At 38.2% G+C, this 22,952-nt stretch overlaps 1 protein-coding gene across 2 annotated transcripts; it reads right to left on the bottom strand.

The window, feature by feature from the left end:
- Positions 1–8,768: 8,768 nt before the first annotated feature.
- LOC141619802 (kinesin-like protein KIN-12D) lies at positions 8,769–21,742 on the bottom strand. Of its 2 annotated transcripts, XM_074436823.1 has the most exons (35): positions 21,487–21,733; positions 20,805–21,360; positions 20,562–20,717; positions 20,389–20,472; positions 20,142–20,261; positions 19,911–20,024; positions 19,648–19,740; positions 19,361–19,521; positions 19,184–19,258; positions 18,996–19,083; positions 18,857–18,915; positions 18,703–18,766; positions 18,561–18,626; positions 18,290–18,472; positions 18,012–18,116; positions 17,675–17,910; positions 17,518–17,587; positions 17,354–17,410; positions 17,030–17,074; positions 16,857–16,936; positions 16,634–16,715; positions 15,119–16,486; positions 11,721–14,301; positions 11,257–11,645; positions 11,056–11,163; positions 10,853–10,974; positions 10,682–10,769; positions 10,520–10,594; positions 10,138–10,434; positions 9,941–10,039; positions 9,752–9,820; positions 9,612–9,670; positions 9,396–9,507; positions 9,177–9,287; positions 8,769–9,087 (listed from the first exon to the last, which is right to left on the bottom strand). In XM_074436823.1, exons 2-35 carry the CDS (start codon positions 21,357–21,359, stop codon positions 8,902–8,904), a joined length of 8,157 nt encoding a protein of 2,718 aa, XP_074292924.1. In that variant the 5' UTR covers position 21,360; positions 21,487–21,733; the 3' UTR covers positions 8,769–8,901. The 2 variants fall into 2 exon arrangements, with proteins under 2 accessions (XP_074292924.1, XP_074292923.1); XM_074436822.1 differs by having other exon boundaries at positions 11,257–14,301; positions 21,487–21,742.
- Positions 21,743–22,952: the final 1,210 nt, after the last annotated feature.

Genomic DNA, 22,952 nt, shown 5'->3' with positions numbered 1-22,952 from the left:
ACCATTTCAACAAAATTCTCAACCATTTCAACAAAACTCTCAACCCTTTCCACAATCAACCCAACCCAAATCAAACATGGAGCTCATGATGGAGCAATTGATGAATTCTCAAAACCAACTCGTCAACACTCAAACCCAATTCATCACTCATTCCAACCAAAAACAAGAGGAGACAACATCCTCTATCAACCAACTAAGGACTCAAATGCAAGCCTCCCAAAGAGTGACGGATAATCAAATCTCTCAATTGGCTTCTCAAATAAGTCAATTTCAAGCCTCAAATAGAAAGTTTCCGGGTAAAACCGAGGAGAACCCAAAGACCATTAATGCAATACATTTGAGGAGTGGTAGAGAGTTGGAAGACCGAGTGTTCGTAAAGAGGAAAAAGAGTCGCAAACCAGAAGTTGTGGTTGAGCCACCAAAAGTGGTTGAAGATGATCTTGTAGAGGTTGTTGTGGAAACTCCCATGGTAGTTGATGAACCTACCAAAACTGTTGAAAAACCCAAGGAACAAGTTGTGAGAGCATATGTGCCACCAATTCCTTTTCCCCAAAGGTTGGCACGGGCAAAGCTTGAGCAAAAATATGGGAAATTCATGCACATGATGAAAGGTGTGAACATCACCATGCCTTTTATTGATGCCATCAAGGAGATACCCGCTTATGGAAAATTCTTGAAGGAGTTGATTTCCAACAAAAATTCATTGGGTCCAAGTACCATGGTCAATTTATCACAAGAATGTAGTGCTATCCTATTGCACAAGATGCCACCAAAGCTTGAAGATCCGGGTAGTTTTTCCATACCATGCACAATTGGGACCGTTCATATTGAGAGAGCCTTGTGTGACTTGGGAGCAAGCATTAGCCTCATGCCTCTCAATATCTTCAAGAAATTGAAGGGTTTTGAACTTTCACCTACAAGAGTATCATTGCAACTTGCGGATAGATCGGTGAGGTATCCAATTGGCCTTGTGGAAGATGTACCACTCAAAGTGGGAAAGCTTGTGATACCTTGCGACTTCTATGTGATGGATATTCCCGAGGATTCCAAAATTCCAATCATCCTAGGACGCCCTTGCCTTGCTACGGGGGGTGTCTTGATTGATGTGAAAAATGGCAAACTATCTCTTCAAGTTGGTGATGACAAGATAGAATTCTCGTTGGAAAATTCCATGAAGTCTCCTTCTATGAGTGACTCTTGTTGTAGAGTGGATGTGTTGGAGGATTGTTTGAATGAGGATAATATTGAGCCTTCACACTTGGATCCATTGGAAGTTTGTTCAACAAACAAGGAGGGAAATAGAGGTAATCTTGTATTGAGAGTTGATGTTAAAGGACATTTGGGTGAAAATGACTCAAGAGAAGATGAATTTGAAGACCAAATTAATAATGAGATTGAATCATTCTTGAACTCCCCGGATTCATTTAATCTAAGCCCTTTAGAAGATGCACCTTGGTCGGATAATTCTTCAAGTGATTGGGAAGCTCAAATTGATGCCTTGGAAGCGGCTCTCAATGGAAATAGTTCGGGTCAAGAGGAAAGTCAAGAAAATTGGGATAAAAATGACAATATCATGAACCTCAATGTTGAGAAGTTGACTACTCCACCTACTACTTCCAACCAATTTCCTTACCTTGGTGACCAAGAAGAGGGTTGTACAACTAGTGAAACTTATGAGATTCCATTCCTCCTACCACCTAACTACCATTCCAATTTTAAGGGTTCTAACTATCAAAAAGACCCAAGAAAGGAAGCTAAGGAGGGTAAGAGGAACTATGAAAAGAAGTGTTGGAAAAGAAGTTGGTTGTGGTGTGCTATAGCTTGGTGCTACTTGTGCTTGTTTGAGGCTTTTGCTAAAGTTTTTGACCGGTTACTACGTGCCTTGTGTGACATGGATTGCATCACCAAAGAATTCAAGCAACAAAATTTTGGATGAGAGGTTTGGTGGAGTCCCTTAAGAACCATCGCGTAGTATAAATTCTCTTCCTTTGCTTCATTTATTTATGTTTTGCTTGCATTTGCATTTAGGTTACTTAACCGAATAGGAGTTAATCTAAATTAGCTCTCTTTGCATTCATGTAGTGTAGTTGGCATTGTTCTTTAAATTTAGCATATAGAATAGTTCATGCATTACATTCATTAACCAAAAACCACTAAAAATTTGAAAAATTAAAAAATTCTTCAAAAACATGTATTTTATTTCGAAATTTCCTCCACACATTTATTTCCATTTGAAATATGTAAATAAATAAGTGTGGGGAGGAAATTCCATCATTTAAAAATACCAAAAACATGTTATTTATTTTCAAATATTCAAAAAATCCAAAAACATGTTCTTTCATTTTGGAAAATTCAAAAACCAACAAAAATATGTTATTTATTTTTCCTATTCTCTCCCTATGCTTTGTTCCATTGAGGACAATGTAAATTTCAAGTGTGGGGAGGGAAATATCCACTTTGTGCATATTGTTTATAATTGTATATATTTGCTTGTTAATTTGAGAAAAATACAAAATGCCTAAAAATTAAAAAATTGAAAAATTTCAAAAATTTGCATTGTTTATATTATATATATATTGCATTTGTCCTAACCATCTTGATAGGCAACACATGAATCATCGGAGAAGACGCTTGGTAAAATTCTTCCAATTCTTTCTCCTTATCCTTCCTTTTCTTTTTGTATATATAAGCATGGAGGAGGATGTGATATGTGATGTGGGTGTTCCTTTTGGGAACCTTTTTGGATATGGTTGTGTTGTTGGTGTGTTGTTAAGACTACAACTTCTATGCATTTAGATTAGACATGTATATATGTGTTCACTCTTGCATTCACGTAGCTTGTTCATATGTTTAGTTGCATTCCATACACGTTGCATCTCGTATGTAAATATTTGCATAAGGAGTCTAAATGTGGAGGGCATATGTTGCCAATGATGATAATTTGTTTTGCCCGTGTCATTTCCCTCTTGATAGCTCGTGCCATTTGATGACACATGTTAAGGTTTTTGCTTGCGAAAATCCGGAAGTCTAGCTTAACAACCAAGTTACGACCACCTTGTGAGACCGTATTAGGCCCGAGACTTGACTTAGGTCCGACATAGCTACTAAAATGTGAGGATAGAGCCTCCATATGGCCGGTCCATCAAACCGGTCCCGTTTAGGTCATGAGAGTAGTTCTCCTTACGTGGTATGTCATGTCAAAACGCATAAGTATGGTGCTCATTCCTTACCGTAGAAGTGTCGGTGTGCATATTGAGACAATTTTGTTCAAATAAAGTAACCTCACAATAGCCAAATAAGCTTTTGTTCTACCCTTGAGTCAATTGTTTCCTTTTGTTAACCCATTTTGAGCCTAAGCCTTATCATTTCTATTGCCAAAAAAATAACTACATCCCATAAACAACTCACCTTGGTTGAGTAGTTCGTCATTGTGGTTCTTTTGTGGAGTATATTTGGTTGAAATTTTGACTCACCTTGAGGTGTATGATCTTAATGCCACATGAGTGAAATGCAACTTTGGCTACTTTTGTTTAATAAGAGGTGAACAAGTCGTGAAAGATGCAAGAAAGAAAATCAAATAGAAAAGAAAAAAAAAATGAAGAAGAAAAACAAATAGAAAAAGAGAAAAATGAAATGAAAAACAAAAAAAAGAAAAGAATGTATATTTTTGTCTCAAATAAAGGGTTGGTGATTTGCAAATTGAGTTTGTTTTGAAGAAGAGGATTGAATGATTTTTGAGAATGGCAATCTTGCCATAATTTGTGAAAGAATTCATTTGCATGGGTTGAGTTTAGTGGATTGGATAGATGTGATGACTACTTAACCGATAGCCTCACATGTCTTAAAACGGTGCTTGTACCAACCCCTTTTCACCTAACCCAAGCCCCATTACAACCCGGTTGTCTCTCTTATGTGCATCATTTTACATTTCTCTTGCGGATATTGGATATAGTACCATATTAGATTGCGGGCATGCTTCGCAAGTCGAGTTAGGAGAGTGATTTTGGTTACTTTTTGTCACAAAAATCACCCCGTTCTTTCATTTGAGTGACTAGTGAAACCCGTGAGAGTCGGACTTGGGTCTCCTTTTGGTCAAGGGTTTGATATGGAGTCGAATCTTGCGTGTGTCGTGTCATTCTTGTGAGTTTAGCGAAGTACTTCCTCTTTCCCGCCTAGAATTTGTTTCTAAGGCACCTCGTGTTGTCAATGTAGGTTACTTGAGCTAGAATTAGGGAGTCGACACCTTGGTAAGACCCGGAGACGACATCCTCCACTAATGACTCTTTTTGTTCGGTTTTTGGAAGAAAAACGGCCGCTTAGATGAGGAAAGTGGTTTGACTTTTTGTGATGCATCTTATATGTTGATTCGTGCTTAAATGTCGGATGTATCGAAAATTTTCCGCAAGCCCCTACTTGCCTTGCATCGGAATGCATACCTCATTGTGTTTTGGTGTGAGTTGAAGGGACGGAGAAGGCCCGTTAATTGCCTCTCATCGGATATTATTAGTTTAGCTAGTCTTATATATTAAGGGTCTTAGTCTAATTTAATGAGCTTACTCGAGGACGAGTAAGGTTTAAGTGTGGGGAGATTTGATAACTTCGTTATTTACGCTCTTTCTATGCCTAAGAACCTTTGCTTATAGCTCACTTGAATGTATTTTATGTGCATTTCAAGGTTTTAATTCCATATAATGCTCAAATCCCGTCCTTTTGAAAGTTTGTTTCGGTTTTGGTTGTGTTTATCCGTTTTTTTTAGGAAAGATGATGATTTAGCAATACTACACCCACTAAGGGAGGCCCATATGTGATACACATGACCACAAGCCCAACCCAAGACGGAATAAAAGGCTTAAGAGAGCAAAAGGCTGAGTCTAGCGCGTATCCGAAGCAAGATGCGCATCTCTTACAGAAGGCATAAACCGTGCGCATCCAACAAAGTGCCTTCCTCATCTCCAAGATGCGCATCTCTTACAGAAAGCACGGCCGTGCGCATCTAACCGTGCGTATCTCAACTCAACGTGCGCATCTCCGTTCGCGCAATACTCTTATTAGCTTGAACGACATTGTTTTAAGTCGTTTTTACTTGATTTGTAACCTAGTATATAAGCAAAGAAACTTGAGTTTTCTGGGATTATCATCATATAACAACTCTTAGTGAGAGAAATAGAAAAAACCCTTGTAATTTGTGACAATCCTTCAAACAATTTACAAGATTCAAGCTTTCTTTCACCAAATTCCTTGTTTTCTCAATTGTTCTTGTTGTTGGTATATTTCAATTTCTCTTTCTCTCTTTAATTTCATTTGTTTGCATTTGTTCTTCCTTCAAGTTTGTTTGATTGTTTATGTTAAATTTGCATCTTTGTTGTTTGATTGTTGTTGTTTTCACCATTGTTCATCTTTTCATTGTTCATCTTTCCTTTGTTTCTCTTTCATTTGTTCATCCTTGGATAGTTGTCCTCAAAGACTTAATCTTTGAGTTGATTTGGTTAAAGATTGTGTCTTTTAGTTTAATCAACCTTGTTATTAGATTAAACCATCTTTCCTCTTAATTATTGTTGGATTGTTGAATGTTTAGAAGTAGAACTCATCTTCCACCCATGTTTATGTTTAAAGATTCCATCTTTATTGTTTATTTTGCGATTAGGACCATGATTAGTGAGTAGTCTTCCACTAGGGCTCGGTTTGACCCAACATGAGTAATTTCACTAATTGAATTTCATAAAGGCTAATTATTTGGGGAAATTGGTGAGGGTAGTTTAGAGGAATGACATGGTTTATGGGTTGACTTTTGGGTAGTGTTGACTTACCACCCTTGACCACCAACGAGAGTTGGTTAGGTTGTGATTTGGACACCCGAGACTTGACCCTATTGTTAACCTTGGTTGAGACCGAAAGGGAGAACCGGGGTAGGACACCTCTAAACTAGCGTTTGAAATCGACCCTCGAGAGAGGGAGTGGGATGACCCGGAAATTGATGGGGCTTAATGACCTTAGCAAATATTGGACTACCTTGGGAAAATGCATGTTTTTGGGGTAGTCGGGTATTGAGTTAGGGATTCCGACCTTCGAACCCGAGAGGGGGGTTGGTGGGTAGTACTAGTGTCCTATTTCGAACCCGAGAGGGGGGTCTTAGGCGAATTAGAGTCGTCACCTCCTCACCTAACTACCCTTGTGATTAGCCTAGAGATTTGATTGTGTGGAATTACGAATTGTTTGGGAAGAACCGAGTCTTAGGTTTTTAATCCATTTGATTTACAACCCTTCATTCTACCTTGCTTTTTCTCTTATTTCTTGCTTAGTTGTTCTACCTTATTATTAGTAGTTCTAGTATAACTTTCTCCCATTATTGTCGACTTAGCTAAACCATAGAGTTAAAACGATTAGTAGTCTTCCTAGCTCCTTGTGGGATCGACCCTTAATAGTGTACAACGATAAAATCGTGCACTTGCGAGGTATAGCTTGATACCATCACTATAGTTATGGATGAGTTGACAAGGGATATCCAGGACGTCCTTGGTGTATGATGTTTACGGATGATATTGTGTTGATTGATGAGACGAAAGAGGGGGTTGCGAGAAAGTTGAAATTGTTGAGGCATACTTTGGAGACTCGCGGTTTAGGCTAAGTAGGAGTAAGACTAAGTATTTGAGGTGTCAGTTCAGTAACGTGACGAGGTCGAGATCGACAGAGGTGGAGAGTATTATTTTCGATTGAAATGTTGTTGAGGGGTCAGATTTCTTCAAATATCTAGGATCTATTATTTATAGAGATGGGGAGTTAGATGGAGATGTGGCTTACAGAATTAAAGCGGGACAATTAGGCATGCCTTACTTTTCTTCCGAATGTTGGGCCGTGAAACATTGTCACATTCAAAAGATGAGTGTGGCGGAGATGCGTATGTTGAGGTGGATGTGCGACAATACAAGGAAAGATCGATTAAGAATGAGGTGATTAGGGAAAAGGTGAAAGTGGCGCTAATAAAGGACAAGATGATGGAAAACCGACTAAGATGGTTTGACCATGTGAGAGGGAGACCTATGGACGCTAGGGCAGAGTACGGATCGGGTATCCGATCCAAAGTGCTAGTTCGGATCAGATATCCATATTAAAAATCGTGAAATTAGATATCCAATATCCAAACCAAATATATCGGATATCCAATGTTCGGGTATCCAAAATAATCGGATCGGATGCGGATATCCATCGGATATCCATACTTTTGAATTTACATTAAAATTAAGTTTAAAACACGATTATATTTATAGTCTTACATGATGATTTTCTTTAGTATTCTTAATCCAATGTTCTCGACATAAAATTTAATACCACTTAATTATTTCTCGAATATTTTAAACATTAATTAAGTTGTTGTATCAAATAAAATTTTATTTTCTCGAAATTATACTAGAAAAACATAGTTTCGGATCGGATCGGATATCCAAATGTTTTAATTCTAGTATCCATATCCAAACCAAAACCAAAGATTTCGGATCAGATATCCAAACCAAACTTAACTTTCGGATCGGATATCCAAAAATTCGGATCGGATCCGGATCAGATATCGGATCAGTTTGGATAATCGGATTTTTTGCTCAGCCCTAATGGACGCACCAGTTAGGAGGCTTGAATCATAGGCAACAGAAAAGGTTGCTAGGGGTATAGAAATATCAAAACAGACATGGTTGAGAGTGATAGAGCACGATATGAGATTTCTCGGGTTTGATGAGGGAATGATGACGGAGACGTCGGAGAGGGCACAATGGAGGGAAATGATATATGTGGATTTTTAGTATTTGACGTTTTTTGAAATATATAATGTTTTTTATTTAATTTTTAAAAATGTATTTGTTTTTTTCGGTTTTATTACACCTTCAGTTAGTCTTGCTGAAGACGGGTCGGAGCAAGTGACGGGTAATGTCACTCACAAAACGGATATGGGGGACAAGGTGGGGGCACCCCCATGTGCTTTCCTCTCTCTTCTATTTGGGTCATTTGTGAGAGAAAATGGTATCCGTCACTCCAAAGTGACGGATACGTGCCGTCTTCAATGAGATTTTGTATTACACCTTTTTACCAACAACTTTCCTATATATTAATACTTGGTTTACTTTTAAGGTTTTTTGGACCTTTAAGTTTTACTTAGGTTTTCAAAATCGATATAATCTTTATTCTGGATATAAATTTTAAGTTTTATAAAAGAAATCCGAACTTCGATTTTAAAACCTTAAGTTTACCTTCTTTTTTATTATGATGGGTTTACCCATTGACGGTTTTAAAGGATGATTCATGTCAGCCGACCCCAAATCAAAATCATTTTGGGATTAAGACTCTGGTGTTGTAGTCGTTGTTGTTGATGGGTAATTCATACCACAAATTCTCATTGAAGACATGACATATCCGTCACAAGCTGAAGACGGATACCATTTTACCTCACAATGTACCCACTTTTTCTCTCTCTGCAACACTATTCTTGTGGTCCCCTTTCTCCACTAACCCATTTTGTTACCATTTTATCTCACAAAATATCCGTCACAAATGATAACCCGTCACAAGGGAGACCAATTGAATTCATACACACATCTCACATTTGAGCGGCACATTTACCAAATTTATTATTATTATTTTTATTATTATTATAAATTTATATACTTTTGAAAATCAACCCTCTTATGCGATATACTACGTAATCCGCATGGTTGAGGGATCCGCATGGCGAAGTCCTACAAGATTGATAGTTAAATAGAACAAAATACTCCGTAGAAATAGAATGGATCAACAAAAACCAGCTTTTGTTGCCATTGATACATACATCTATACAAGCAGGCCAAAAGATTTAGCTGAGAGCTAACAATGCACTATTATTATACAATATACACACACTTACGGACTACTTTTTAGCTCTTATCGATCAATTGCAGAGAAAAAAGATGCATTCGACATCCTCCTCGAAGTTTGCCGACTATCCTCCATCCCATTGCTAGCACGCAAATTATCTATACCTTTCTTGACCGTTTTGCGATATGCCTCTGCCTGTCGCACTTTTGCGCTCAGTTCTTTGTTTTGCATTTTCAGAATATTGTTCTCCTCCTGTTACATTTTCAACTCATGATAAATAACGTTTCAAAAATCACTGCCAGTACAGCAACATTGCCCGACTTAATTTTAAGTGAACATGCCTTAATTTTAGCATGATGGTGTATCCGCTGTTGGAGGTTTTGTTGACCTGACAACTTCTTCACTTCCTCTTCCAACTCGGCCACTTGCCTTTTGTGGTTTGTTAGATCTCTCTAGAATCAATAAAGTAGTAGGAAAAAATTGTCAGTGCCACCAACCCGGAGGGAAAGAGACTACTTAGTAGTAGTAGTAGTACTACTACTTAAACAGTAAAATCTGACCTTCAATACACTGTTTTCCGTGGAGAGGAACAACACTTGCTCACGGAGCTCCTCTAATGCAATCTGCGCAGCCACAAGCTCGGTCTCTCTTCTATCAATTTCCTCTAGCCATCTGAAAGTTCCAATCACAACCAAGCTAGTCAGTCATGCTATCTATATATAATTCCAATTTCCAAACACAGGATATAGCTTTTTCCTTCACGTAGTAATACTTACCCTTTTCTCTCTACAATAAACTCATTGATTTGTTTCTTTAGGTTGATCACTTTATGGTCCTGTATCAAAAATGAAACTCATAACTATAGCAATAAGATTTGCATACGTCAGAAATTATCCTAATCAAAAGAATGACTGACCTGGGATTCCGCAATGTCTACATGACCCATCTCCATTAACCTTTTTACTTGCTGCTTATCTAACAGGTTCTATTGCAACAGCAAATACCAAGCGAAGATACAAAAGAACAATCAAGAGCAATACTAAAGAAACAGTGAGGAGTAATTAATAGTTAAGACAAATGCTGTCTGTGCTTTTCAAAAACTTACAGCGCAGTTGTTCATGTCCAATTTTACACCCAGCAAATCCCGAATTACATCGTGGGTCATGCTTTCTGTAGCAGCCAACCGCGCGTTTAACATGAATATCTGGGCAGGCACAACAATTGTACAGATGAATTAACACGATAAAGTATATGACAAAATACTGAGATTCAACACTAACCGTACAGGTCTCAACAACTTACTTCTTTTTGTCTACTATCGGCTAGGGCTTCGAGCTCTCCAATCCTAAGTTTTTCAGCATTTATATCCTCATCCTTCTCGGATTTGAGTTGGTTCACAAATCCCAACCCAATGCACTTGAAAGGAGAACCAGAACCTCTACCTTTGAAGGGCGAACTTGAACCCTTTGCTTTGAAAGGGGAAGCAGAACCCCTTGCTTTCGATGGATTTTTCTCTAACTTGTTGCATGAAGCATTCCGTTCATGGTTCGTGACTGCTTCTGCTCGAAACTGTTCCAACATTGCTTCCAATTCCTTGAACTGCATGTTTATTTTCAGTGAAAGCATTCAGTTTATGGAGTAACATAATGAGCATCTCACATATGAGAGGACAGAAAAACCTCACCTTCTGTTTGTACTCACAAGCCTGAGACTCCGCATGAAGAGACAACTCAGAGATATGTGCTCTGCATTGAGCAATCTAAACAAAAGAAGTCAGTAACATTTACATTAGATCAAAGCCGAATGTTTCAGTCCAGTACTCGGAAAAGGGGAACAAATAACAGACCTCTGTATCTCTATGTGCCAAATCCTTCTCAAGAACTTTAATAAGCATTAGAGCTTCTTGGAGGTTTCTTGTTTTCTCATCTAAATGCCTGAGATCAACACATCCTGTTAGTATTACTACGCAATTGACAATTAAATGTGAAGTTGCAAGATAGGCATGGCCCTAACAGACCTTTTGATCTCCGAATCAGCAAATTCAACAGATTGCATCTGATTTTTGAAAGAATGGAGCTCCACTTCTAGCTCCTCTCGCTGCAACCTTTGCCTCTCAGTTTCTCCTTTCAGAACATCCACCTTCACGAGGCAAAAGCTTAGTTAAGTACGGAGCATTGCATTGGAAAAACAAATGAACATCTAGTGCAAGTTTAAAGGCACCTTGTTCTCCAAAACACTAATGGTAGAATCTAATTCTTGCACAGATCGCTCTAATAGCTGCACCTCTTCTTCCTTCTCTTCCGCATAAATCCTTCTTGATTCAGCTATCTTTATTTTGAGAGAAGAATAACAGTCACATTTTATGAAACAAGAAAAGGAGAATTCAGGGGACAAAGGACCAAACTTATATCAAATAAATACCTGTTGAGCTTCTACAGCAATAGCTTCATTTTCCCCAGCAAGAGCATGAGCGGTTTCCAGTTTTCCTTCCAAAATCAATAACTCCTTCTGGAGATGGTCCTTTTCACTGTTAACATCAGCCAAGTTGCTCTTAAGAGATTCCACCAAATTATTCATTTGCCCCAAAGTGTTGCCCATTTCAAGTAGTTCATTTTCCAAGCTGTCAATAGCACTCCTCTTCTCACACGTTTCTCTCTCAAAAGAAGTTTTAGCTGCCATGATTTCCTCCACACGAGACTTCAGCTCTTCATTTTCATCAAGTAGGATTTTAAAGGATAGGTTGGCGTTTTCCAATTCCATTGTTGTTGCAGATAAGATGTCGCGTTGTTTCTCCACCTTCGCTTCAAGTACTTTGACAAAAGCAATAGCCTCGTCAAGATCATGTGATTTTGTAGCTAACTCACATTCTGTAGAGTGCAATATACCTTCCATTTCATCTATCTGATCCTGTTGAATCTTACTGTCGGAAGCAGACTCCTGCAATAGACGTAGATCAAAGAGCAATCCCTTTACAATCTCATCCTTCCTGACCAGCATTTCATTCAGGGAAAGGTTCTGAGTTAAAATTTCTTTAGCCATAAAGTCTACACAGTCCAACTCTTCCAGAAACTTTGACACTGACTCCAAGTTCTGACAGCTGTCTTCAGATATCTGATCCAAAACTAAGACGAGATTTTGTTGTAGCTGATTGAGCGTGCTGCAACTCTGGAGTTCAGTCGTTTCCACTGAATAGGCACATTTCGCAACTTTGGAACTTAAAGTGCTGAGTGCTTGGAGTTGGGTAAAGACTCTAGACTCACTATCCATGGCTTTCTTAATTGTTGTGTGCAAACAATCAACCTCTGATTCTTTTTCAAACAAGAGTTCTTCTCTCAAATCTGCAAAAATCTTCAGTGTGACAATCTCAGTGACCAATGAATCCAAAGCAGTGCAACAGAGTAGATGCTGTTTATCCATGTCAGAATTGCGTTGAGCCAATTGCTGAATCTCTGATGTCATACGTGAAACTTCGAGGTCTTTAGCATGTAATTCTATTGAAAACACCTCGGCCTGAGATTCAATTAATTTGGCATTGTTCTCGTTCAACTTCTCTTGCTCTACAAGAGATGCAGCCAGAGTTAAGTTATTCTGAGTCAGCTCATCTTCTAACGTAGTGAGCTTATAATTGCTGAATTGAGCCAATTCCTGAATCTCTGATGTCAAAAGTGAAACTTCGAGGTCTTTGGCATATAATTCTACTGAAAAAACCTCGGCCTGAGATTCAATTAATTTGACATTGCTCTTGTGCAACTTTTCTTGCTCCACAAGAGATGCAGCCACAGTTAAGTTACTCTGAGTCAACTCATCTTCTAACGTAGTGAACTTATAGTTGCTGAATTGAGCCAATTGCTGAATCTCTAATGTCATAAGTGAAATTTCGAGGTCTTTGGCATATAATTCTACTGAAAACACCTCGATCTGAGATTCAATTAATTTGGCATTGTTCTCGTGCAATTTCTCTTGCTCCATAAGAGATGCAGTCACAGTTAAGTTACTCCGAGTCAACTCATCTTCTAAAGTAGTGAGCTTATAATTGCTGAATTGAGCCAATTGCTGAATCTCTGACGTCAACAGTGAAACTTCAAGGTCTTTGGCATATAATTCTACTGAAAACACCTCGGCCTGAGATTCAAGTAATTTGGCATTGTTCTCGTGCAGCTTCTCTTGCTCCACAAGAGATGCAGCAACAGCTAAGTTACTCCGAGTCAACTCGTCTTCTAGCATAGTGAGCTTATAATTGCTGAATTGAGCCAATTGCTGAATCTCTGATGTCATAAGTGAAACTTCGAGGTCTTTTGCATATAATTCTACTGAAAACACCTCGGCTTGAAATTCAATTAATTTGGCATTATTCTTGTGCAACTTCTCTTGCTCCACAAGAGACGCAGCAACAGCTAAGTTACTCCGAGTCAACTCGTCTTCTAGCATAGTGAGCTTATAATTGCTGAATTGAGCCAATTGCTGAATCTCTGATGTCATAAGTGAAACTTCGAGGTCTTTTGCATATAATTCTACTGAAAACACCTCGGCCTGAGATTCAATTAATTTGGCATTGTTCTTGAGCAATTTCTCTTGCTCCACAAGAGATGCGGCCACAGTCAAGTTACTCTGATTCGACTCATCTTCTAACATAGTGAGCTTAGAACCCATAAAGTTGCACGTTTCCAGCATCAACTCTTCCTGACGCTGAAGAGCTACTAGATTTTCTTTAAAGCTGTCTAGCTTTAGGTGGAGTTCGCTAATTTCACCATCTTTGTTTGAAATATGATTGAGACTGCTTTTGAGATCAGACAGTAGCCTCTCATTGACTTGTCGACATATCTCCATTTCTTGTCTTAATTTCGTATTCTGCTCCCTCAAAGAACTAATCAGCGTCTTTGATTCACATATATCATGGTGAAGGTCGTTCTCAAAATTTATCACTGATACTGCATCTGACAAAATGCCAATATGACAGAGATGTATCACAGAAAGAGTACAGTCCCTCAAAACATTCTCTGACCAGATTTCCTCGAGTGATGCACGCGTCATATTCAGAGCATCTTTAACCTGAGATATAACACTGTAGAAATCATGGGTTAAAGACGTAACAGCCTCTTCAGAAGCATGTTGTGTAGCTGAAACAAGACACTGAAGCTCCTCAATAAGACTAGCAGTTGAGGAAGCTTCCAACGCAAGCTGATTTTCAAGATAATTGCATCTTTGATCTTTCAAAACATTGGCAGATTGTAGTGTCTGTACTTCCATCATTAAACGCTCTATCTCACCATTTAGCATGACATCCATATTCCTAAGGTCTTCAATTTCAAGTTTCATTGTTTCATTTGCTATCATTAGTCCATTGATCATCAAATCAGCCTCTTTCATAGTGTCCTGAACCTCCTCAAATCGAACAAGAAGGCATGAAGCCTCCATTGCTTTTTGAGCTGTAGCTGCCTTGGAATCCAAAAGTTCATACTCAAGCAACTGCAAACAGAACGGAGGGAATGTTAACAAGTATAGAATGATTACATTCAACTAATTTTAACAAGTATAGAATGATTACATCCAAATGTTAACAAATAATCACACAATGCGATAGTTCTATACTTCTATTGCCACAAAGTCACCAACAACATATGCGAATGCAAATATGCAATAACTAATTTTTTAGAGAATCTTCTAGAATGCCCTGCTATCAAATACTCCCTCCGTCCCGGTCAATTGTTGTCCTTTGGTTTTGGCACAAAGACCAAGGAAAGAGGAGGGAGCCAATTATTAAATGACAAGTGGATCAAATTGAGTGTGAAGGATCAAATTGCTCATCAAATGTATTACTAAAATAGAAAGGACAACAATTAACTGAGACACCCCAAAATGGAATAGGACAACAAATGACCGGGACAGAGGGAGTATGCAAAAAGGCCAAATGATGAACAAGAAGACTTCTGAAGTATTTGCTAACTAAGATTTATGAGATCATATGAATAAAGATAGTGAAGAACTTCTAGCTATTAACAAAACGTGTTTTGTTCACAAGTATAAAGGTATTGATTGGGACTCAACCACAAGCTTTGGCTTTTGGTAAGGTTGAGATGGTTAACAGAGGCTCATTGACCTCAAGGTCAAATCCTAAGAGTCTGTTATTCTCACAAGTAAAAATTTAAGCACAGAGTATGGGCGGCCATGTGCATTATCCACTTTTCAAGCCATGAGCTTTTGCATGAGAAGGTGTATTAAGATACAAAACCATCGACTAGAAATCGGAATAAACCTTAACCCACATTTCTGAAGCATGAGATACCTCTTTTGTTTGAAGCCAGGAGTGTTTGGCTTCTTTGGCATGTTCTTCAAGCGTCTTCAGTTTATGATTCATAGCCAGGAATTTACTTTGACACTGTCTTTCAAAATCAGTGAAAGCCGCTTGTAGGCTGAGCACTCCAACTTCCACAATGTGCATGCTTTCGAGACGATTCTTTTCAGACATATACATCTCTTCCTTCTCAGTGAAGAAGCTAGCCTGTAGTTCTGACTTCAGCTGCAATATTTCTTTCTCCTTCTCCGAAAACTCTTTTTGATGAGCCTCTGACATTACAATTGTTGCACCTTTAAGGGACATTAACATGTGTTCCAAGTCACTTGTTTTAATGTTTGCCTCCTCTAGATAGGTGTTGAGTTCTTGTATCAGTAATTCTTGGTCAGATATATGTCTGATCATTTTACCCACTCGTTCAGAAATTAATGCCCTTTGGCTGGAAGTAGAAGCAGAATCAAGTTCATCAGATGCACTTCTTAAGGCTTCATGCCCCTCAATCAGAGCTGCTTCAATCTCACAGCTCAAAAGTGCCCAATCATCTGCAAGCAATTTTATCTGCATCTCTTTCTGCTGAAGATTTTGACATAAAACTTGGTTGTCAGAAGACAGCCTGTCAAAAGCTTCATGCATCTCCTTCATTTCTGTCTCAAGAATGAGCAGCTTATTTTCTGCCTCTTTCTCTCTCAAATCACTCTCATGCACACGCTCTTGAAGAACGGAAAGCTCTTCTTGCAAGCAGACAATGACTTCAGCTGTTTCTGCCTCAGCTTGTCTGCGTATTTCATCCATTTCTTCCTCGTTGGATCGTTGATAAGCATGATCACTCTGGTACCACATATTAAGACGTTTGGCCTTATCAAGTGAAGCTTGCATTCTCTTCAATTGCTCTTGCAACGGTGAGTCTGTACATTCAGAGTCAGAGTTCTTTAGGCACGAGCTAGATTCTTGACAAGAAGCTTGCTCCTTTAGTGCAGAGATCTGAACCTCCTGCTTACGTAAAAGCTCCAAATTATGGTTTTTAAGATCCTCTATTTCAGCGGTGGATAGAAGCTGTTGAGACTCGAGTGCTTGAATCACAGACTTTGTTTCAGCTAAATCCACTTCAGCATCTTTAAGTTGCTTGCTTATGCAAGCTACTTGCTGCTCTGCCGACTGAACATCTCTAGTCAAGGAAGATGCCAGCTCTTCCATTTCCCAACGTGATTGCTTCTCTTCTTTCAGAATAATCTTTAATATATCCAGCTCCAACTCCAAGTTCACTAGTTCTTCCGCACTCACCAAATCTCCATGCTTAATTCTATTCTCATCCACAACTCTGCCATGTGCTTGAGAAGGAATTTTTGGCACTTGTAGATCCTGTTATTCATATAACAAAATATTGCATAACATTTAACAGTGGAAGCAATATTTATAATTTAGCAGACATGTCAGGTTAGCACTCTTTGTGGCTAAAACAAGAAATAAAATTTTCATGTTCTAACTTTACAATATGCAAAAATATACCTTCATTGCATCAAGAATGTTGTGGCAAGCAATAAGCTCTGAGTCTTTGTTTCTTAACTGAGCATGTAATTCCTCAATTTCTCTGCAATACATGAAAATTGAAAAGCAAAATGAAAAGAAAGAAGCAAGAAACACGTTCCTATAACTGCACAGTCAACTAGAAGGAAAAGTAATTACAGTTCACAGAATTAGAAGTGTTCTGGATTAAACACAAAACCATTACCTGCTTAACTTTGAATTTGTTTCCAGGCAAGACTTTAGCTTAGTTTGACACTGTGCTAGTTCATTTGTCGTATTGGTCAACTACCAGAAAACAGGAAAATGGTAAATAGATACTATATAGTAAGAAATGAACCTAAAGACCAAAACAATAAAAGCTGGAACAGGAAATGAAACCTTAAAAGTGAGAGATTCGTGTTCTTTCCTGTCTATTGCTGCATCCTACATAAACAGTGTCCGAAACACTCGTAAGAGATTGAAAACAGTAAATATTGTCTTACTATTTGTCTGTTCTGATCCAAACTTTGAGTAACAGACTAACAGCCATCTCAAGCTTTGTATCAATAAGTAACCATCTCAAGCTAACATTGGTTTATATGAAATTCTTCATAAATAACTACTCGTAGGACATAATTTGTTATAGTGAAGAGAATCAGAACACGGGACAAAAAATTTAGTCTATTTAAGTAGCCGAAAAGACAACAGAATAAGCACACATACCTGAGCTATATTAGAAACAATATGCTGCTGCATACTATCATCATGAAAGCGGATTAACTGTACGATAAACAATTAACTTGATTAATATCTCACAAGAATGCTAATTAAAAGGAACTACTGCAAAGGAATTTCCTCATAAAACTCTTGAAACATGTAGCACAAACCTGGGCACGAAGCTCAGATACTTCATTCATTAGAAGGTCTCTCTCCCCTTCCTCATAAAAATCTTGAAACCTATAAATGACCAAAAGATATACAAATAAAAACCTAGTTAATTAGCAATGTTAAGGCTAAGCAAAGTTTCTTTCTAAAAGCAGGCACCTTCTAAGTTCTTCCAGTAGTCTAATATTCTCCACAGCAAACCGGGTGACTTCTGGATTCCTATCAACTTTAGATTGCAGCATTTGAATCTCTTCACATAGAGTGGCATTCTCTTCAAGTAAATAAGCATCAACTGGCTTCATTTCTCCAAGAAGGGACTCCAGTCTCTGAATTTTGTCTTCACGGAACTTCAGCTTCATTTTTGTACATCTGGTATCCTCTTCTCTTTGACGTACCTGAAAGTGCATTAAGTTAATACAGTATTCAAGTTCACAAAACCAAGTAAAACTGAACTGTGTTCTTTTGCAGCTTGATGCTCATGGCATAGAAAAAATACCAAGCGGTTTAACTGCTCAATTTCAGCTTCAAGCTGTTTCAAGGAAGTTTCTGCCATCTGCTCCCTTCTCAAGGCTCCGGCAAGCATCATTTCCAAGGATTTAAACTATCATAATCAAACATATCATTTAAAAAAAGTTGACATAACTCAAGTTCTGAACAACAACAAAAACATGGTATCAAAGCATTGCAAGCACGTGTTTTGTGTTATTTAATGATATGAATCATATCATTGTAAAAATGCGGTTTATTTTATTACTTCATCATAAGGTTGTATACCTGTTTGGAAGAAACTCGTACACCGCCCTTTGATTCAGATTCAACCAAGTCTTCAGAAGCATTCACCTGATCATTTTCTGATCTCATTTCTTCTTCACTGTTCACCTGACTACTGATGCTAGTTGATTGATCAAATGCCAAAGTTCTCGAGACATTTTGGCATTTCAAAGCAGAAAGTTCTTCCTGGAACAAAATAATTAAATATTTATTTTTACAAAAACGGCAAAAATAATACTTTGAATATTACTACCACCCATATTACAAATCATACTTTTAGAAGCCATATTTGGTGCTGTAGCACAGCAACATCCCCAGAAGAATCTTCGTTCACTACAGCCTACACAAAAGGTACGATTAAGAAAAATAAAATATGAAATAACAAATGAAGATAGCCAGAGAAGTCAGATACGTACATTATTTTGAATAAGTTTTGCTCTCTGGGCGAATTTCAGTGTATTTAGTGTTTCAGCAGCACAACTGAACAAGAAGATAGCCATTTCAAGGTTAAGCACAAAAATAGTGATATAGCTTCCTGGAAACGACTTTTTTAAATGTGAAATTCTTTACCAGATAGAAGGGCTGACATTTGCAATTATCATTGTTTTTGAATTACCTCCAAGCGAGTCCTGGAAAGAATAATGTCTTAAGCTTAGATAGAATATAAACAAGGATGAAACTAACCAGTGAAAAAGCTGACGTATAAAACCTGAAGAAGAAAAGTTAGCCTTGAATCTCTGTAAGGAATATGCCTGGGCTTTCCGTGAGCAATATCTACTAAAAGCATTATTACATGACTGCAGTATGTTTATCATATAATGAAGGATCAGTCCTGCGGTCATACGGAAGAGAAATTGCACGAATTACCCAAGAGAAAGACAGTATCAGTTAAATTACCCCAATGTCGACAAGGATTTATTTATATTTGCAGCTTCTTTCAATCGATCACCCTCAGCACCAGATGATTTCTGCCTGTGTAAGACAGACAGAAGAAACAGCAAGATGGAAACTTACTAAACAGGTGCTAGAAAAGCTATGAAACAAAAACCTGAGTGCTCAATGACTATGTATTACCTTTCTGAACCAGCAAGGTCAACGAGATTTAATCTGGCAAATCTGTAGTTGGTAACCGAATCCCTCTCCCACTTGCTCTCAATGATGCATATGAATACACAATGTGACCTGCTGCTCTCTCGATTCATGTTTGTAGCCGCGACTTTCCTATTAGAGGATCCCTGTTGTCGAATAGATGAGGATTATAGTATACCATAGATGGAGTAAAAAGAGGCCAGCTCAGGCGAAAGGATTGATTGCTTTATGTTCTTAATTGTTGTGAACTTGTGATACAGTGAAACACAAACCTGGATCAAAAGTCCTAGGATATCTCCGACTGTATGCACCTCAAATTCGGAAAGGTTCTCAACATAAACACCCTTCTTAACATCTTCACGCAGCTATTTGGAAACAAATAACATTGTATTAGAAAGTCATGAGAATAAAGAACTTTGTAGTGTTGCAACAGCATTGCCCAATGGCTTGAGGGCTTCTGCAAGTGATAAGAATGGGCATTGGGGTTGGCGTACACAAAGTTGGAGCATTACTATTCAAAATCAAGATTACATACAAGCAAGTTTGTGGATGATGGGTCAAGGAGATCAGTGATTTGCTCATTATAAATCTCTAAGAAAGAGCACTTGCAGCTGTACTTGAGTTTCTCATCCCTTCGACTTTCCTCTTCCTGAATTGAACAAACATAAGGATCAAACTCTTGGATTCTGTGACAAAAAAAAAAAAAAAAAAAAAAAAAAAAAAGAATTCATCTGAGAAGTGCAATTAACTGTGAAAATATGCTTACCGCTCTGATACGAGCAAACAAGAATTCAAAAATCCTTGGAGTCATTCCACGATGGGGACTGGGAGTAAATTCAACATCCTCCATTTCGCCAAGCATTGTGTACGTCTTACCACTTCCAGTCTAAAATGCAAAGGAAAACAAACATGATGCAATAAGATAAGTATAGTCAACAGAAAAGAGCAATAGATTGAATTGTTTATAATTTTTTATAATGAGAAATTCGGATGACGGGGCATAAGCAATTGACCTGGCCATAAGCAAACATGCAGCTATTGTATCCAGATAAACAGTTCTCTACCATGGGTAAACCAGCCATCCTAAAAAGCATCTCCTGCAAAGTCGAAAAACTTTGAGAGGCCATATTATAAAGTGTGTGGTGTTGAGGTAATGGAGTAGAGTTAGAGGAGATAGGAAAAGTACCTGGTCGACGGTTTCACATGCAACATGATCGAATGTAAATCTGGTTTCAGGTTGGGGAATCCAAGTAATGCAGTGTGCACTATCTTGCTTGACACACCTGTTGTATCCGTACATAGTCTTCTCATTTCCGTTGAGAGGCCTCACCCTTATTATAACCTGTATATATAAGAAAGTAATGAGAATTGGAAATTGCAGTGGTTGCTGAAGCTATAGTATGTGAAAAAGAGAAGGATAAATAAATACCTGTACATTATGATCCATCCAAAAAGAAGGATCCTCCTTGAGATCAAAGTGGGAGACGTCGACAGTATTAACAAGAGAGGGATGGGGAGTAGAAGAGGAGGAAAAGGGTCTGGAATGGGAAGCAGGGCGAGCGGAGGCATGAGCGGGGTTGCGAGAGGTGGTGTACAAGTAAGCAGGGTTAGGGGGCTTGGTGACGCTCTTAGTAGGAGTAGTCTGGTTGGAAGTAACGTCACTGTAAGTGGCAGTGGAAGTAGTCCTCCCACTAACCCTAGGTGTCAAGTTGAGAGAAGCTGAGTGATTATTACGGGAGGAATGGTCGTCACGGGATTCATTGAGAGTAGAAAAACCGAATCTATTCTTGGGTGCATTACTGAAGGCCTGCCTTTCAGGGGTACGAAGAAGGAAAGAAGGAGGTATAGGTCTAGATTTAAGAGGGGTTTTATCAATCTTAGGGGGTTGTTTAGTATTAGTATTAGTAGTAGTATTAGTAGTAGGAGGGTGGTGGTTAGGGTTGAAGGGTACATTCTCAATTTCGTCGGAATCAGAGCGCATCATCCTAATTTGAATTAGCAAGCACAGCCAATGATAGGGGTTGGTGAGAATTGAAATCCAAAATGTAGTAAAATGAATAAAGTAAAACAAGGAGTGGGAGATAGATAGATAGATAGATAGATAGATATACCTGAAAAGGAAGACACAACAAGGAGGAAGTAGCTTAAGATTGGCGGAGGCTGAAATGGTGGGATGAAGAAGAAGAAGAAGAAGAAGAAGAAGAAGAAGCAATGTATGTATCAAGTAACATACCACAATCACAATCACTGCGCTCGCTCACTCTCTCTCTCTCTCTAAAACTTTGAATCTAGAACAGCATACTCTAATGCTGTTTTGCTGTTGTGTTTTTGTTTGTGAACGTTTGAAGTTTCAAGTTTGAGAAATTTGAAAAAACAACTGGGTGGTGACTGGTGACTGGTGGGGACTGGAACTCGGGATTACTTCAATTTCAAATGTCCAATCCCTTCATCCTACGGTCCCTCTTCCTCCCCGCTTCCTTTTCTTTTCTTTTCTCTTTTTTTTTTTTCTTTTCCTATAAAAACACCACAGTTGGCCTTTCACTCTTTAATTAATCAATCACTTAAATTAGGATCAATCCCTCTAAGGGCTCTAACGACCATCTCATTTTGAATTCCGCCTGGTAAGAATGAGTTAAGGGATTGCTTAAAAGTCAAGGCTTCAACTAATTTCAAACCCATTTCTTTAATTTTGTAACCAAAATAATAATTTTCTCAATTCTCCTAAAATAACTCGATGTAATGTAAAACGTATGTACGGATTTATATAACACATCTTCAAACAAAAGTGTATCTTACACTCAGAAGATTGAACCATCTTGTTAGATTGCATTTGGCTGTTAACTTAGTTTAATCTAGTTTTACATTTAGTAGTCAATAGTTTAACTTCAATTCAACCAACTTTTATAAGTAGACTAAACTTAAACTTAACCAAATTGTGTAGTAAATGTTGACAAATATTAATCAAACAAAAAACCGAAGCCGATTAATTGAACAATCAAACATTCAAATGATCGGGAGAGATCTGAGTTGAACTTGAAGTCAAGGAGGAAGATACTTCCAACTACACTAATTAAGCAACGCAATGACGCAGCAATTGGATAGACCCCGTCAAATCGTCATCAAAATTAAGCAGGAAATAAGATTGAGAACAAGACGGATCAAAGCTCCCCTAAGCTCCAAACCACCATGAGTCCCTCACCAGCCAGTCACCCTTCCAAACCACTTCTAAACCGTCACTCGCAGTCGCTCATCGTCATCTACAAATCATTATCTTGAAATTTCAAAGTCGTGATTATACTAATAAACACAATATATGTATACATAGTTCATGTATAGTTAATAATTCGAAAATAATAGCTTTGTACTATATGTATATCTTTGTTATTATTAAGCGTATACATCTAAAATCATAAAAGCAGACCCGTGAATTTCACGGGTTATAACCTAGTTTTAGCTCACTTCAGATCATTTCGGTTTGGCTCAATTACGGATGACTGGTTTTGGGTCGGGTCAATCAAGATCCAGGTCTGGGCTGGTCAATTTGAATTACGGGTCATACTTGAGTGAGACAAATTCG

Source organism: Silene latifolia, chromosome X (assembly GCF_048544455.1).
Source record: "Silene latifolia isolate original U9 population chromosome X, ASM4854445v1, whole genome shotgun sequence".
Taxonomy (NCBI): Eukaryota; Viridiplantae; Streptophyta; class Magnoliopsida; order Caryophyllales; family Caryophyllaceae; genus Silene; species Silene latifolia.
Note: the sequence above shows the minus strand (reverse complement) of the source record. Positions and strands in the feature narration are given on the sequence as shown.